The 19181-nt window shown below is 40.4% G+C and overlaps 1 protein-coding gene across 1 annotated transcript in view; it reads left to right on the top strand.

Moving 5' to 3' along the window:
- The window catches only part of LOC147007209 (interferon-induced protein 44-like), a gene marked incomplete at its 3' end in the record, with an annotated part of 36082 nt that extends 17623 nt beyond the window's left edge, over positions 1–18459 (top strand). The window contains 6 exon segments of the mRNA XM_085867508.1: positions 3098–3111; positions 5715–5757; positions 9164–9359; positions 12667–12816; positions 18206–18325; positions 18328–18459. Coding sequence (XP_085723634.1) covers positions 3098–3111; positions 5715–5757; positions 9164–9359; positions 12667–12816; positions 18206–18325; positions 18328–18459 — 655 coding nt within the window.
- Positions 18460–19181: the final 722 nt, after the last annotated feature.

Genomic DNA, 19181 nt, shown 5'->3' with positions numbered 1-19181 from the left:
ACTTTTTACTTTCCCAAAGCAAACGAGCTTCTTGTGAGCCAACAGCCATCCATATCTGGTGCCCAACTGTGTCTGCAGACAACGTCCTGCAGTTGTCGACCTCTGTCTCGAAGGTTGGTGGTGGGATTTACGCTCTGGACACCTTTTACCTTCATTCAGCAAAACACACAAAAAACGCAAAGAAAACTGAAAATCCACTTCATGGGAGTACCTCCAGTTCAGCTGCCCTTCGCAGGGCAGCTCACTGGGTGACAGGATTGGGGCAAAGCCTTGGGGACCCCCATTCTTTGATAATAGGAGGAAAATCACGGGGTCAGCTTCCTGGTTCAGATTGCAGTGGAATGTGTCGGGGTGGTGTTGAGGTGTCGTCCATCAGACGGCGGTCTCCTCGGGTTAACCTGAGGCAGTCCCTTCAGGAAGGTGCTTGGAATGTCCTATCCCAAAGAGAGGATGACCACCTGTCTGCTATAATCTGAGCTCCAGTGTTTGCACATCGGTATTGCAGCACTCTCTGAGGTTCAGAGACCAGAAAGTGGTGAGATAATGGCGGGTGGTTACACCTATTACTGGTCTAGTCACTTTGATAGTCACCATACCGAAGTGGTTGCTGCAGCTGTGTCCAATAAACTGACTCCAATGATAATTGAGGTAATACCAGTCAACCAGCGTATTATGAGACTGAGGATTTATCACTCCTCGAGTGTCATTTCCCTGTTCTCTGTATATGCTTTGATTGAGGTGAGTGATCTCACCGTGAAGGAGGAATTCTATGCCGCACTCGAGTCTGTGGTTCATCGGTTTCCAAGGCGAGATACTCTTCCAGTCTTGGGGATTTCAATGTGTCAACTGGTGCTGATAGGGATGGTTATGAGACATGTGTTGGTCCCAATGAGTCTTAAACTGTGAACTAGAATAGCACCAAGTTCCTTGACTTTGCAAGAAGTCATGGATTTAGGGTGGCTGGTTCATGGATTCAGCACCCACAGGCTCTTCGCTGGACTTGGTATTCCAACGCTGGTGAAGTGGCAAAGGAGATTGACCATATGCTCTTGATGGGTACATACCGTTCAGAACTGCAGGGTCTACTGGAGTGCTCAGTTCCTCAATACCAACCATAGGCTTGTTGTAGGAACTCTGAAGTTGCAGCTTACATCCAGGATTATGGTACCATCCCAGACTCGGCTGGATGTTGGCAAGCTCAGAGATGACAGTGCAGCTGAGGAGTTTGAGAACAGGCTAAGTGGGGATTTGTGAGGGCTGGGTGTTTTGGGGAATCCTGAAGAGTGGTTTCAAGATTAAAGAGTGCTTTCAAGACTATGGAGTGCTTTCCAAACTTTCAAGTTATTGAGGGCTTTCAAGACTACCATATTTGATGCTGCTGGTGGATGTCATGGAATCCACCATCAGGCAAAGAAGAAATTTGTCTCTCAAGGGACACTGAACTTCCCAAGGAACACTGGCTGACAAAGAAACATCATTTTTTTTGAGAGCAGATCCAAGATGGCCGACTGGCAGCCATTTTGTTTCTGAAATGTGTCGCCAACAATTTTTCAGACATGCATGATCCAATTTTCTCCAGACTTGGCACAAGCACAGTACATGATGACATACACATGAACTTCATTAAATTTTGTGATCAGATAAAGGATGGCCTACTGAGTGCCTGGCAGCCATTTTATTTGTAATAAAACCCGGTATCAAACACATCGTCAACCTTTTCTCAGACATGCATTCACCAATCTTGTTCAAACTTGGCATACAGATAATGAATGATGGCTTACATATGCACGCCATTTGTTTTTTTCTGAGATTACATCCTTGATGGTGGACTTGCAGCCATTTTAGTTTTAATAAACACGATGTTGAACATGTCCTCAAGCATTTCTCGGACATGCATTTCCCACTGTTGTTCAAACTAGGCACACAGATAATGAATGAGATCTTACATATGCATGTCATTTGTTTTTCGAGATCAGATCCAAGATGGCGGACTTGTGGCCATTTTAGTTGTAAAAGACATGATGTTGAACACGTCCTCAATCATTTTTCAGACATGTATGTACCGATGTTATTCAAACTTGGAACACAGACAATTTATGATGACTCACATATGCACTTCATTTTTTCTTTTTAGATCAGATCCAACCTGGCCGACTGGCAGCTATTTTGTGACATAAATGTGTCCCCAACCATTTCTCAGACATGCATGGTCCGATTTCGTTCAAACTTGGCAGATGCACAGTGCATGATGACCTACACATGCACCTCATTTTATTTTATGATCTGATCAAAGATGGCTGACTGTTAGACTGGTGGACATTTTAGTTTTACATACTGTAGATATGGGCTCGCCCTTTAACTACACGCAGCAAGATTACTAAAACAATGGATGCTATGACATTTATGTCTTTCTTACTTATTTTGTATCGCAAATGAATCAGATTCAAGTTGCGACCATTGCAGTGCCCAGCATGCTTCTTGCAATACTTGTGTATTTTTGTGATTCAATTCAGTCATCCGTGATAATAACTGGGGAAAAATACTTTTGCTCATTACACACAACGGTTTGTCTCTGGGAATACAAAAATTACAAAGCTTTCCTATTCCATTGTGGGAAAAACAACATAAATAAAATAAAATACTTAATGCATCGACTGGTTTCCATGAAAAGGTTGTAATTGTAGAACAGTAGACACGTTTATACTGAAATTACAAAACTACCTCGAATCATCGGGGAGAGAGGGGTACAGCCTGATGATTATATATTATTTGCAAGATGATCTCACCAAAGAGTGAATTTGATGTCACTGTTTGTTCATTTTTCACTCAACAACCATGGTTCATCTCCCCCCCCCACCCCCGACGACACCACACAAGGAATATAAATATATATTTTAAACACTTGTTTTAGAAAATGTGTATTTGACGAGATGTTATTTTCTGCCTTACCTGAGAGTGGGCATGCACTTGTTCTGGACTCATTCCATCATCATTTCGATGTTGTTATGCAATCATGATGGATATTACAATTGTATTATGAAATGAATGAACAGATAATAATTTTGTTCTCCCTTCCCCCAACCCCATTCCCCCCTAGCCCCGAGCCATCACGTAAGTTACTGCATGTAATTTATGAAGTAGAATCGTGAAAACATGTGGATACCAATGATAAAATTATTTACATATAAAGTATTCCATATTGTGATAGTTGCCTTGCTCAATTTAAAGTGCTATAAACACTGCTTCCTTTGGGGGCAGGTCAATTGTATGTGTAAATCTATATCGTTGAGTTACATCTGTATTTCAAGTCACATTCACCTTGTTTATACATTTTCACACTCGCTGAGCCTTTGATGCTTTAGACTTGGCCATGCCTTTTGCCGCAGTTGGAATAAGTCTGAAACGGGGGCCTTTGGATTTGGTCTCGATTTTCATGTCCGTGTGTGTGTACGTGCGTCCGCAACCATATCTCACACATGTATGGACCGATTTTATTCACACTTGGCAGAAAGACAACACATGATGGTATACTTGTACACATCCTTTTGTTTCGTGATGCAATCAAAGATGGCCGACTGCTAGACTGGCAGGCATTTTAGTTGTAAAAAAAATAACCCCGCTATCGAACACGTCCTCAACTATTTCTCGAAAATGCATTTACCGATCTTGATCAAACTTGGAACACATATAAAAAATGATAGCTTACAAAAGCACGTCATTAATTTTTTTCGACATCAGATCAAAGATGGTTGACTGGCAGCCATTTTATTTGTAAAAAAAAAAAAAAACCCATTGTTGAACATGTCCTCACCCAATTCTCAAACATGCATTTACCGATGTTCAAACTTGGCAAACGGATAAAGAATGATGGCTTATGTATGCACGTCATGTTTCATGATCAGATCCAACATCGCCGACTGGTGGCCATTTTGTTACTTAAACATGTCCCCAACCATTTTTCAGACAGTCATGGTCCGATTTTGTTCAAACATGGCACAAGCACAGTGCACAATGCCATACACTTGCATCTAAATTTATTTTGTGATCTCATCAAAGATGGCCACCTGTTAGACTGGCTGCCATTTTAGTTGCAATAAATATGGGCTCGCCCTTTATCTCCGAATAGCAAAATTACTAAAACAACAGGGGCTATGACATTTATGTCTTTTTTCCTGATTATTGTTATTAGCTCACCTGGAGAAAAGTTAATGTGAGGTAGTAGCATCGTGCAGTTTCTGTCAGTTAGTCAGTCAGTTTGTAAACATTCGTTTCTTCTTCTCCCAAACTACACACACATTTTCGATGAAACTTGACCACAGCCTTCATTACATGCGATGTATGTACTAAAGTTTGTTTGTGGCATTAAAAAAATAAGGGGCTAAAGGGTCTTGTAGGGTTGAAAGTGGACCAGGTTTGACCCCCAAAATATGTACACCCCTGATACCCTTCAAGACCCTTATGACATTCCAGGATCATCAGACCCTTTCGAACCCTAATACCTCGAAGAGCCATTCGACCCTATATATCCCTAAGACCTTATAAACTACGTTACACACTTTAGAACTCTTTGACTCCTGAAGACCCTTTAAATCCTTTCCAACCCTAATACCCTCAAGACCCCTTAGACTCCTTTCTACCTTTTAGACCATGTAGACCTTCACACCTTTCAGACCTTTTGATACAATTTACCCTTTTGGCCGTTTTTAGACGTTTTGAGACCCTTTCGACCCCTTTATACCTTAAATTACACCCGTTAGACTCCTTCAACCTTATAAGACCATTGAGGCCATTTAGAAACGTATAGACTTTTTTTTTAAACCTTTAGACCATTCAACCTTTACACCATTTGATCATGACATCTTCACAACTGCATCATTTATAGCTTCCCTTTGCAATCAATGACCTTTCATTTACAATAGTCCATCCTGCCATTTATTTGCCACACAAAACATGTCCTGGTGAGGGTATGCAATCTCTGATTGCTCTTTCTAGTTTGTTTGTTTTGGGAGCTCCATCATGACCATCATATCTTGTTGATGAAGACTAATATCTGTATCAGTAGACAGGTGGAACAATGGATGAAATCACCAGGACATTGATTGAGGTATGCTCATTATCATGGGAAGTAGGAAGAACCAGATGTTTTGGGTGTTGACCCTTCAATGGACCAATGATACTTCATTCCCTTCTTTTGCTCTGACAAAGGGTTAAAGCCCGAAATATCAGCTTCTTTTATTTTTATTTTTTTAATATACAATGTCAAGGCTCGTATAAGAGCTAACACACAGAACGTACAACAGGAGGAGCAGGAGACAAGAGGGACAGGAGTGGGAAGCACAAAACAGTGGGGAAGAGAAACATGAGGATATCTATGGAAGGGAGAGGGATGGGATGGGGTACATGAGGTAAACAAGATGAACACTACAGGGACTTTCAGGAAGAAAATCAGGGAATTTGAAGGAAGTGGGTTTGGGGTGGATTAACGGGGGGAGAAAAGATCGTGGTTTTGGATGGGGGAAGATAAGAGATGGTGGTGAACACCATCAACACCATCTCTTATCTTCCCCCAAGCTGCTCCTTACATACTTCAATTCACCTAATGTTGATTTCATCCTAAATTCCAAATATTTGTTTTCTCTCAAATAAAAGGTGTACATGTTTGTTGAATTATTTATTGTGTATGATTGTGCAATATTTTGTTGTTTTATTTTCAGCACTATTGGATCAGCCAACAAGGAAAATCAATTGGAGTGCAGAGTAAGTAAATTTTTCATTGCAAAAATAAATGACAGCATGATAAAGCATTCGTTTATTCCCATCAAAACTTTTCTACAAACAAAACTCTGGCCATCAGAAACTCTGATTACAGATCCACATTCATTGATGGTTAAATTAAAGTTCATGACAAACAGGTTTAACTTCCCAAGCAACATTTTGATGCTGAATGAATGAAGCTCAAACCAATAATTAACTGAGCAGCACAGGTGAAAGCAACATTCTCACCATACGTTTAATATCAATGAGCAGTCAGCCGTGGTAAAAATACCACAAGAGAAAAACATAAAAGGAAGCCTTTTATTTGTGTCCTGGTGGAAAGAGCTTAAAAATGGGAGGTTAAAAAGGAATATTTTCAGGTGCTCTATTTTTTTTCACCTGGCACTCAAAGAAAAAGAAGAGAGCAAAAATAAATTTAACAACTTTGGACTGGGCAAATCTCTGTTCTAAATGTTCCACTTTATATTTGTGAAGATGCAATCACTTGAGTACAACTTTGTTTTTACCTGAGACACCGCAGGTCGACAAGAGCTCCACATGGTTGTTGTTGTGGTTCTTGTTGGGGGTCGATTTTGAAAACTGCACCCATTGGTCAGATTGCTGCCAGACCCCTCCCACATTTGTCCCTTGACTCCACCCACCATGGCACCCAAACAAAATAATATGGCTGCCATCTTGGTGTTCTGGTGTGCCGGACATCAGGCTTTGAGGCCCCTCCTTATTATACACTGTCCAGGTTTGTTGCATCAGATTTCCATTGGCTTTGTTTTGGGTCGAGTGTTATTCAAAACTTGGTCTAGTGTTACTCAGGACCCTGAAAAATCTAATTGTATGTTGAATAAAATTATTAGTGAGGCTTAATAAAGTCCAAGCCTGGTGTTGGCTTTGCAGTTAAGGAAGCTGTCTTGGGACCAAAGGGTCCTGAATTTGAGCCCCTGTTAGCTGTTGAATTAACACCAGGTGGGGGTGATTCAGTGTGTCATCTTTCCAAGGTCAGTAAGGTGCATGTCAGTCTTCTCACTACTGGGTTAATAACCATTCAGGTTAACCTGTGTCAGAGTGGCCACCTGTCCAGGACTGTACTACTTGCAAGGTCAAGGTCACAAGGTCATGAACTTAGAAAATGTCAAAAAAAAAATCAATAAATTGGGCATCGAGCTCCTAGGGTTTTCAACTGTTTCAAATGAAAGTTGCCATGCAAGTGGTGCTCTTCGAGGACTACCACTTTCATCATTTACGTTTTCCCGATTCCCACCAGTTTTCCCGTGGCGTCCCCTCAAAGGTCAAAAAATAAAAAAGGCGAACCGTGTACATTGCTCGTGAACCATCACCGTCTCCAGACTTATTATTATTATTATTATTATTATTATTATTATTATTATTATTAATCAAGCCCAACAGCATGCATGGTGTGCACTTTCTGAAAGGCGTCATGTGCTGATTTTGTTTAACATCGTCTGATTCCCATCAGCTTTGTTACTTACGATGTGGTCTGCATGCGTATTTTGTTATCTCCACCACGAATTAGTAAAATGTGCTTCAGTCATGATTAAAACTGGACCACCACATGGCGAAAGTCATCTGCTCAATTTTTGTGTTCTTTTTGAAAGTATTCCCCATCAACTTTTTGAAAGCATTTTCTTCTTTGGATCTTGTGTTGATAAATTAGTATGGTGTTCATGCAGGCATGATGGGCTGAATGGTCTCCACCTGTGTCTGATTTCCTTGTATTTCCTTGTAACTTTTGTGTACAATTTGTTTGTTCTACATATAATAAATGTACAGTGAACTAATAGCAAAAACGAGAGGGAGGGGGTGGGGCTTTCCCTTTGTTCTTTATGTATCGTTTGTTTTAATCAATCAGACATTCACCTTTTGCTCTACTTCCCTTGTAATGTTGTCTTCGACTATCATTTGTGCCAAATTCAATTCACATGTGTAATGCGAATGTAAAGAGGGTATAATCCAACCTCAAGAATAAACTTTCAAACTTGTCTCCCTCCTCCAAAACCTGGTGTTGCCTTGTGGAATTTGTCTCTGGTGTATGCTCCCCTTCCATCCCTTCCTACTCTTCAAATGGCACCACAGACGACTCTGCTCATGAGAAGACTGCCTCAATTCTGCGTTTGCTTCAATATCTTGTATCCCCAACCCCTCACTCTTTGTACCCATCCTTCCCTGTCATACACAACTGCTCCTGGATTCATATAGAAGTTGGAGAAGGTTCTTTCAACCCTCACTTTTGATTCTGCAACTTGACCGGATGGCATTCGCTCACGTGTCATAAAATGCTGCTCTACTGCCCTTTGTCATCCTCTCACTCCCCTTTTCACCCTGTCATTTCCTCTCAGTCATATTTCATCTGCTTGGAAATCCACCAACATCAATGTATTACATTTAAAAAGTGCAAAAACTGATCCCCTTCACTACAGAACTATGATTACTTCCATCATCATCAAGGTCATGGAATCCATCATTGTAATTAAAATGAAATCCTTCCTTTTCTCCAACAACCTCATTTCAGATCACCAATTTGGTTTCAGACAAGATCATTCCACCTTAGACATGCTGCTTCAACTCATCTAATAATGGCTGGAGGTCCTCAATGTCAGAGATGAGATCAGAGCCATCTCTCTAGAGATATCTCCTGCCTTGTTACCATTTGACATCCTGCCTTATTCTCCAAATTTTCTGCCGATCCATATTCTGCCTTTGATAAAAACGCACCCTTTTTCAATTGAATTGCCAGCAGTTGAAATTTGTTGGCGTCACGTGGACAATAAAGAATAATGAAATGAAAGGAAATACTCCCTCCCTCCCATGCTTCCAACCTTGTCCCTCTTGTGGTGTGGTGTGGCCTGTCATGTGAAGGCACATGGCTCCAGCCAATCATAGCACTCATCAAGAGGGAGGGCCCTCTAGTGGGGATTGCCAGAGGTGATGATATCACCGTGTTGGCGTCACAGCCTCGGAATTGTGCCAACGTTGGAGGGAGGGAGAAAAGTGATCCTACTTTGTTGTGTTGTCCCACTTGACCTCATTAGAATTTCCTCTCGGAGATCCCTACATTTCCGAGCTTGGCCCTTTCCAGTTCAAATAACAAGGCCAGATCACATGACCTCTGAAGCGAGATGTTCTCAAACCGCTCACAATACTATCTCTGCAAACGTGAACCAACCGAGCCTGAACAGGAAATTCATAATACAGTAGTGGGAAAAATGAACCACTCTTCGTGAGCACACGTCCATGCTGAAGCCTTAGATATTAATAACTGCCCCCTGTACCCAGTAAACATAATATTTTTCATCACAGTTTGAACTTTCCTCATTGTTGTAGTTCTATTTTGAAGAATGTAAATCATCAAACTGACATCTCCTTTTCTGAATAGGACGAGAGATGAACTTTTGGAGGAGATGAAAAGTTTCAAACCAGAAGCTGAGAGTGTAAAAGCTACAAAAATCCTGATGCTGGGGCATGTCGGGTCGGGCAAATCCAGCTTCGTGAACTCGATCAACATGGTTTTTGCAGGACGCCTTCGCCAGAATGCCCTAGTTGGTACTGGAGCAGGAAGTTTCACCTTGAAGGTAGTGTTCTGATTCAATCGAATGTGCATTAATTTCCTATTTCAAAATACTATGTACTACGAAGCAGTTGCAGTTTTCCAACTGCCATTCTCATGTTGTTACCCCCACCACCAAACATGGGCAGATGTTATGTTTTCACCCCAGTCTGTTTGTCTTTCTGTGAACAGGATATCTCAAAAAGTTGTGGACGGATTGCTTGAGAGGTTGGGTGTGTGATAAGGATGAAATAATTTGTTTGGTGAAGATTGGGATCTGGATCCAGATGCTGGAATATTTTAAGTGATTCTTCACCATTGAGCGATAGGGCCAAAAGCAATATACGAGGTGTGTTCAAAAAGTATCCAACCTTAATTTTTCGTGCGTAAACAAATGAAGCTCGGGAGGCGTGGTTTGGTGCACGTATGTAGGCGATCCTAATCCGTATGCATGAATATTTTCCCCCCTGCAGAAGCTGTCAGTCGCCGACAGACCGCCGATGAGTGAGGAAGTGTAAGTGAGTGCCGTCAAATTTTCGTTTTTGACAAAATGACGGATCACTGTGGTCTCATCGCCAGTGATCACTGTGTTGAAGAAGTTGGGATCGCTGTTCACAGTCTCCAGCATGTCCTGTGCGATCTCCAAACGGAGTTGCTTCTGCTCGATCGTTAGCAGCTTTGGCACAAACTTCGCTGAGATTCTCCTTAAGCCCAAATCCTCAGTCACAATGGAATGAACGGATCCAATGCTGACGCCCGCCTCGTCTGCAAGTTCTCTGATCGTGATTCGACGATCCTGCATCAGCAGGGTCCTCACTTGGTCAATGACGATCTCATTTCGGGATGTTGAGGGCCTACCAGAACGTGCTTCGCTTTCCACTGATGTGCGACCATCTTTGAAGTGGTTGTACCACTCTTTTATCTGTGTGGTGCCCATTGCTTCGTTCCCGAAGGCCTGTTGAATCTTGCGGATCGTTTCCACTTGGGAATCACCAAGCTTTACACAAAATTTGATTTTGACAAAATTTGACCACAGTGATCCGTCATTTTGTCAAAAACAAAAATCCGACGGCGCTCACTTACACTTCCTCACTCATCGGCGGTCTGTCGGCGACTGACAGCTTCTGAAGGCGGGAAAATATTTACGCATACTAATTAGGATCGCCTACATACGTGCACCAAATCACGCCTCCCTGGCTTCATTTGTTTACGCACGAAAAATTAAGGTTGGATACTTTTTGAACACACCTCGTATAGTACAATATCTCAAACAGTTTTGGACGAGTTATGACAAAACTCAGTGAATGAGTTGGTTGGGTGAAAAGAACAAGCCGATTCGATTTTGGTGAGAGTCTGGATCCAGATCCTGCCTCGCGGTGGGATAGAAAATGTAAACTGTTCAGCCTGGCGAAGGTATGCGCTCTACCGAGTGCCATTCTTGTTGATAATATTTTATAATGTGCGAAGAAAGAACTCGATGCATATATATATATATATATATATATATATATATATATATATATATATATATATATATATATATCATAAAACTGTGTAATGATGATGATGATTCGACAATGTTGATTGTTCTTCACTTGTACTCTCGATTCAAACTCTGGGACACAACATCTTCTTTAAGATTCAAGGGGAACTTAAAAATACACTCAATTTTCCTTCTGCCTATCAGTTTCAAATTGTGACTGGTATAAAGCAACTTCTTTGTCCCACATTTAATTTTGGGATACAGTGTAAAACTCGAACAGATTTAAAACGAATGTGATAAATTATAAATCTCCATTTCATTCAAATTGTTTTGTCAGACCATTTAATAGTCGCACCAAGCATTTGTTAAATTATCGTGACATATTTCTCTTGTCCTGCTTCATTGGATATTGCATTTGAAAAATTGATTTCAATATCTTTCATCAACTATCATCACATTTGTACTTTTTTCAACTTTCTCTCTGAAAGTGATGATGGCTCTTTGTTGAGAAATATTCAGTTGCAATTCCACTTGAGAGTAAGATGTGAAACAGACTGACAGAAGGTTCACACAGGATTTTGTTTCTTCAGAGCAGACGTGGCATTACTAGGCCTCATTTTTGATAGTCTGAATGCAAATGATAGTCTTTGAAAACTTATGATAGCCTTTCAATGCAAAACTGTCGTAGATCTCAAGCTCTCAGTGACAGCACCTTCCGATTAAAAATATTTTCATTTACAGAGCACCAAATTCTAATCCATAATTTTTCATTGGAATGTCTTGTGTTAATCGTAATAGAGAAGATCTATGGAAATGTCTTGTGTTCATAGTAATAGAGGGGAAGATCTACAACACTGCTTTTATGACAAGAATTGTCAAAATACAACAGAATAGGTGTAATAAAGACAATATATTCCAATATTTAAGCAATTTGTGTTAATGGGAGCACAAACGGAACTTGCCACTCATAGACAGATAATGATCCTAAAATTGGTGGTTCTTCCACATCAAGGAATTTCGTGATTTTGATGCAATATGTGGAAGGAGTTACAAAGAGGTGTTTATGGACGTTACAGAGGATTTTTGGAAAAGGGCACAACGCTCAGGAATATAACCCAGGTATGGAGGAGAATGAAATGGCAAAGGTAATCTGTCAGAAGGAGGTTTAGAAGAGAATAGGGAAGATGAAAGATGGAGGACGACAACCAGATGAAGGCTTCTTGTACTTGTATTGCACTTGTACATGTAGAAGAAGAAAGCAGCAAAGAGAGGTGAATAATGCAAGGAATGATATGGAAGCTGTCGTGCACAATTTAGATGAGGAGGGTGGGAAGTAATTACATGAGAAGGAAGGTTCCACAGCAAATAATTACATGACTGATACAACATGAGAATGTTCAGCTCAGCAAGTTGTTTCGTCATGTTCGTGAAAAAAATCGATCTTTCTCCACTTTTAGCACAAGAGCAGCATTCATCCTCTTCATATTCATTTGTCCTCTTAATCCTCTTCTCACTTTAAAAAAATATATTAACATTTCGTACATTTAACATGTTCCGAGTATTTGGTTTGTGCTTTATTTTGCAGTCATCTGTTGTAAATGTTTGTTCAATGTATTATTGTATTATTGCAATTATTGTTGGTATTATTGTAATTATTGTGCTCGAGAGGACAGTGTATAATTGCATCACTGATAATTCAGTGCGATTTCATCGCTTGTAAATGTTTCCACCTTTTATTAGAACATAGTACAAAACTGACAATTGTTCAAGTCATTAATTGATGATACAATCCAAACAAAAGCACTGGATATACAACCTTTTCTCAACAATATTACTTTTTGTTCCACAGTTTCGCTTCTGGAATATTAAACCTGTTCAAGGCAAGGCTCTACCTGTGCAACTTTGTGATACCATGGGGTTGGAAGATAGTGACAAGAATGGAATTAGTGAAGAGGACCTCATGAGCACCATCATGGGACACGTTCAAAAAGATTATGTGGTATGTTTGTGTGTCATGTTATGTTTTGCTTTTTGAAGGGTTAAGGTTCAGAAAAATTTCCAAATCTCAAGCAAAGCATTCCTAAGATGATGCTTCACTTTCAACTCAAGATATAATAAAATAATGAACAAATAATTCGGATTACACTCCGTGCAGCATAATGGTAACTGAAATCTCTAAGCAGCTTTTGAATTTTTTATTCACTTGTTCAGTATGTACATTAATGTGAGGTCTGTTTGGCTGACAGGATGGCCTCGAGTTACGCACATTCACTTCTCAGCTGTTTTGCCTGGGTTAGAATTCTGATTCAGCAATAAACTATCATCCCAGTGTTTGTGCGTGTGTGCTCGCGTGCGTGCGCAGTTATTCCTCGGATTGACATGAAACAGGCGTCCTGTGTCCCATCTGCCTGCCTTTGTTGGTTTACATTAAAAACCCCATGGTGTCCTTGGTGAAGAAGAGGCAAGCTATTGCCGGCACCATGAACAAATTATAAATTCCTGCCCTAACCAGCAGAGGTATTGCAGCAGTTTCACAGCCACACCCTCAGCCAATCATGTTATACAAGAGCATTGTGCTGCACACAAACAAAGTAGACGTGAGGTCTGCCCTGAGTCTGGGAGGTCAGCGTTTCAACCTGACCCTGACGAAGTCATCCTAAAGACTTTAAAAAAATTGTATGTGCTGTTTCATTGCTTCATGCTTAGCATTTAAAAAGGATAGACCACGGATAAACTACTTTCGGTTGGCAATCATTGTACAGACTTTATGGACCTAAAGGCCTCTTTCATTTAATTTTCATAGAAGGAACTCAAATACAGTATCATTTAAAAATATTATCAATTGCCCACTCACGATGTGTAAAATTGCTGCAAGGAAGAAGAAAAAGAGCAACCAGAGATTGCCGACCCTCACCAGGGCTTGTTTTGTTTGGTGTATTTTGTGTGGTAAATAAATGGAAGGATGCACTGAATGAGTGCTCATTGATTGCAAATAACAGATCTGAATGGTCTCGTTGTAAATCTGTAACAGTCAAAGGTCTGCAAAGTTATCAAGGTCAACTGGTCTAAGAATTAAAAGGTCAAAAGGGTTGAAATGGTCTCAAGTGTCAAAAGGGTCTTAAAAAGTCGAAGGGGTTTTCAAGAATGCAATTGAAGGTCTAAAGGGTCGAAGTTGTCTGAAGGAATCTAAAGGGTCTTAAAACGTCTAAAAAGGGTCTTCATGCCAAAGGAGATGGCAGGGTGTTAAAATATCTAAAATATGTAACGCTCTAAAGGCCTAAAAAGTTCTAAAATATCTTGTGGGACTGAGGGGTCTTGAGGGACTTCGTGGTCTTTAGGGTCATAAAAGGTCTAAAAAGTATTTGGAGTCTTGGGGTTCTTAAGGGCGTCAAAGGGTCATAGGGTGAAAAAAGCTCCAAAGGTTCTTGGGGGTTTTAGGGATTATAGGGCTCCTGGGATGTCAGGGGTCTCAGTGGTTTGAGGGGTCTAAAGGGTCTTTTTTGTGTACATAGTCGAAACTTGTGGAAAAGCTAGTACATTGTACAGATCAGGATGTAACAGACAAAAATAGGATGCAAAACTCGCATGCATGAGGTGGACAAGATGGATACAGAGGATGCACGGGGTGGAGAAGATGGATACAGAAGGAAACTCCAAGGAGGGAAAACTGGAAAATTGGAAGGAGGGATTTGTGTGGTGTTCATGGGGGTAGAAAATATCATGGTCTTGGATTGGGGACAAGCTGAGATGGTGGTGAACAGCTGTCTTGAAGACTTGGAGGGAAGGATGAGATAGAAAGAGGATGTGGAAGTTGATTCCACAGGTGGGATAAAAATAAAAATGAAAAATCACTCAATGAGTGTCAACTTGGCAAAACAGCACAAAGTAGAATGGCACTCGGAAGATCACATATCTCTGCCAGGTGGAACAGTTCACATTTTGCTATCCCACTGATGGGCTAGATCTGAACCAAAATCCTGTCTTCTTGTTCTTGTCACCTATCCAACTCATCCACCTTGGTTAATCATCACTCGTACACAACTTTTTGAGATATAGTGATATATTTAGTTTTTGGCCCGATATATCAATTTTTAGAAATTAGGCCTGTGTTGACCTTTTGACCTTAAAATTCATTGGTAGTTTTATTCAGCGACCTGACATGAAAATGCTCTTCAAATTTCAAGTCAATCGGATGAAAATTAAGGATTTTAGAAAATTTGGCCCAAATTGGCCTTTTGGCCTATTTTGACATTTTTGTCTATGTTTACCTCAAAATCAATGGGTGGTTGAATTCAGTGAACTGATGTGCAAATGATTTTCAAATTTCAAGTGAATTGGATTAAAATTGAGGATTTTAGAAATTTGGCCTCAAAATTAAAAGGTGGTTGAATGTGGTGAACTGATATGCAAATGTTTTCAAATTTCAAGTCAATCGGATGAAAATTGAGGATCTTAGAAATGTGGCCAATGTTGACCTTTTTTTGGTCTATGTTGACCTTTTTGCCTATGGTAACCACAAAAAATAATAGGTGGTTGAATTCAACGACCTGACATGAAAATGCTTTTCAAATTTCAAGTCAATCAGATGAAAATTGAAGATCTTATAAATGTGGCCGATGTTAACCTTTTGGTAGAGGTTGACCTCAAAAAATTAATATGTGGTTGAGTTAAACGACATCATATGAAAATGGTCTTCAAATTTCAAGTCAATCCGATGAAAATTGGGGATCTTAGAAATGTGGCCAATGTTGACCTTTTTTTGGTCTATGTTGACCTTTTTGCTTATGGTAACCACAAAAAATAATAGGTGGTTGAATTCAGCGACCTGACATGAAAATGCTTTTCAAATTTCAAGTCAATCAGATGAAAATTGAAGATTTTAGAAATGTGGCCTATGTTAACCTTTTGGTCGAGGTTGACCTCAAAAAATTAATGTGGTTGAGTTAAACGACATCATATCAAAATGGTCTTCGAATTTCAAGTCAATCGGATGAAAATTGATGATTTTAGAAAATATGTCCCAATTCTATTCGGCTCAAATTGGCCTTTTGGCCTCGATTGATCTCAAAATTAATAGGTGGTTGAATTCACCGACCTGATGTGCAAATGGTCTTCAAATTTCAAGTCAATCAGATGAAATTTGAGGATTTTAGAAACAATTAAAGAATTTTGCCTATTTTGGGTTAACCTTATGGGTTGACCTATGTTCTGCCTTTGACCTAATGTAACCTCAAATGTAATAGGTGGTTGAATTTAATGACCTGATACGCAAATCCTGTTCAAATTTCAAGTCAATTGGATGAAAATTGAGGATTTTAGATTATTTGGCACAATTTGGCCAAAATTGGCTTTTTGGCCGATGTTGATCTCCAAAATTAATCAGTGGTTGAATTCAGCGACCTGATTTGCAAATGGTCTTCAAATTTCCAGTCAATCAAATGAAAATTGACAATTTTAGAAACTATTTCAACTTTTTGCCTATTTTGGGTTGACTTCATGGCATATGTTGACCTTTTGACCAAAGATGACCTCATCTTGAATTTACTGACCTGAAATGCAAATCCTGTTCAAATTTCCAGTCAATCAGATGAAATTTGAGGATTTTAGAAAATTTGGCTCAAATTGGCCTTTTGGCCTATGTAGACCTTTTCGGTCAACCGAATTTTACAAACCTTCAATGCGGCAGCGTCGCAGCGTCGGGAACATTAATCTTTGAAAAATTCAGACGGATCGGTTGAGCGGTTTGGGCGAGAGACGAGCGGACAGACAAACACACAAACAAACGGATGTGATCAACATATTTGTAAAAAAAAGAAAAAAAATTCCAAGTAATAAAAAATTGGAGGTGAGCAGTGATCTTGGATGTAGGTAATTTCATCAGAAGGGAGTTGGTGGTGGGCAGTGGATCCCCACAGAGGCCTGGGGAGAGGGTGGGGGGGCAATGACCACAAAGAGCAGAGGGCGCAACAACAGAAAGGTGCTATAAGACAGAAAGACTACTGACCAGTCTGTGATGGCGAAGTGATAGACCCCTAGATTCAGACTCACCGTGGGGGATTTCCAGTAATCTTAAAGGCCTTGGTTTCCGTAGCGTTAACAATATGGGAGCCATGGGAGCCAGCCGAGAGGGGAGAGCAGGACTCCATCAAGCCTTATCGGTGGACAGGAATTCCAGGTGTGCCAAAGAAGGACTTTGCTTGATGGAAAATTCCCATTCAGTGGCTGGCTTTGAAATGTAGCTTGCCCAATAAAGATCATGGCTGCTCGTGAGACCCAGGAGTTTGAATGACAAAGAATAGTTTGAGTCCAAATCAGACATGCTTTGCATTTTGAGATGTTTAATCGTTTTATTGTTTTAATGCTTTTGCTGCCCCTTTCCTGAGTTCGATAGCTGTTTAAATGTGTTGGACTTCCATCGGACGTGTTTGTGGCCCGTTGTGGGTTGTGTAATTAGCAAGTCCATTGCATGAACTCAATTTCCATCGCTGTATCCATTGCACCAATGTCTTGTGTTCGCTGAATGGTTGTGGTGGTGAGTTTGAGATCACAGAGTTCTGAGTTCAAATCCTGCTCTGCTGTTGAACTAATACCAGGTAGGGTTGACTCAGGCTGTCATCCTTCTGAGGTTGGCAAAATGAGTACCAGCTTATTGGGATGATTGAGCGATTTTAGGATCTTGCATCAGAGTGGTGACCTGTTCAGGATTGTGCCCAATAGCCCAGGAGCCTGCTTTGGTTGCAACAACACTCGACACAGAGTATGGTCCCAATGGATTTTGATTTTTTTTTAATCCATCGCATTGTGCAATCTCTCTGCTGTGGGCAAGACAAGACATGCAGTTGGAAACCGGAGCGTGCATGTGGGATTTGTACGTGTATTATGGATTGATCATCGTCATGTTTCTCGTTGCTGAGGCTATTGTCTTCGTGGCCGTAAGAATACTTGTTTCGGCTGATTCAGAACAAAAATGAATTATATTTTGTTATATTTCCTATCAACAATGTGGTATTTGTTATTCTTGCGGTATCTGAATTTAAGGGGTGCGGAAAGAGGCGATGGGAAGGAAAGATTCTGTGTCTTTCAATTCTGAAAGCATTTTGAACATTTTTTTTTCTTTTTGAGGAAATGTTGGCTGTTTATGTCATGTTTGACATTTCATGACGTTGAATCATCCTTGAGGTTCCAAAAATATTTGCATGTTGTTATGTCACGTGGCTTGCTGGTTTCTTTGTTTCTTCACTGCTGACTTCATATCAATTGATTATTTCTGGTGAACATTCAAGTGGTATATCCATGTGTCAAATTTTGAAATGAAAACTATCTTGACTTGACATATTCTGGCCACACGTAACCTGATTATATTCCTCTTTTTTAGGTTTCTTCTGCAGTACAATCCAATCCAACCCATTCAAATGAATGATGCAAAATACACACCGGATCCTCTGTTGGGAGATCGAGTGCATTGTGTTGTTTATGTGATCAACTGTTGTCAAATCTCTGTTCTGACGTGGAAGAAATGTTGAACAAATTACAAAACCTCCGGAAACGCATCAGCAACAAAGGCTCAGAAAATTATGTTTTTAAACAAAAAACTTTTGAAAAAATACAGGATGGAAAAGATGTTGTGGGTATTTTTGGATTGGTAATTGTCGAGGTGGTAGAAGATACTGAACAAGTTATCCCCAAGAGTGGTTAAAAGTTCAATTTTAATTTTGGAGCAATTGTATTAATAAGGTTTGGAACAGAAGATTCCGCAAAGAGAGATTGTCTCAGGAGAATCAGCATGTTGCTATTGATTTGTTGGGTAAAATACTGTCAGGCTCATTGGTGACCTCCAAGGATGGAGTTATCTGCCTTCCTCATGTGATGTGAATTTGATGTTTCTGTATCTGGTGTTTGATGACGAAACGAAGACTCACGAGCTGTGTCAGATAATTTCAATCTGAAAGGTTTCCATCGAGGACGCTCTCCAGAAAGGAACTGGTGGATTCTGTACAGGAAATGGTCACCATTGTGGAAGTATTCGGAAATATACCGCACTCCATTCCTCATGACAAACAATAAAGTTTGGCAATTGTTTGCATCAGCATAAACCAAGTGCAGCACATTTTTCATTTCGGAAACAAAACTCCAGCTGTTCCACTACTACCATCACTGTACATTCCCCATGGAAAGAAGTGATGTTTATCATTCATTCCCATTAACCCCCGGCCCCAACCCTGCCCGCCCCGACCCACCCCACCTCTTTTCAAGCTGAAACTTTTCTTGTCCATCGATCATGTTCACCCCCCCCCCCCCGTATCCCCTCTCCCCACATCCCAAATGTATTTTCTCCAAGACACCTATTTTGTCCCTCAACCCTGC

The sequence above is a fragment of the Eptatretus burgeri genome, unplaced genomic scaffold, assembly GCF_056783735.1.
Source record: "Eptatretus burgeri isolate ZD-2024b unplaced genomic scaffold, Ebu_testis_v1 Ebu_testis_scaffold_453, whole genome shotgun sequence".
NCBI classification, from domain to species: Eukaryota; Metazoa; Chordata; class Myxini; order Myxiniformes; family Myxinidae; genus Eptatretus; species Eptatretus burgeri.
Note: the sequence above shows the minus strand (reverse complement) of the source record. Positions and strands in the feature narration are given on the sequence as shown.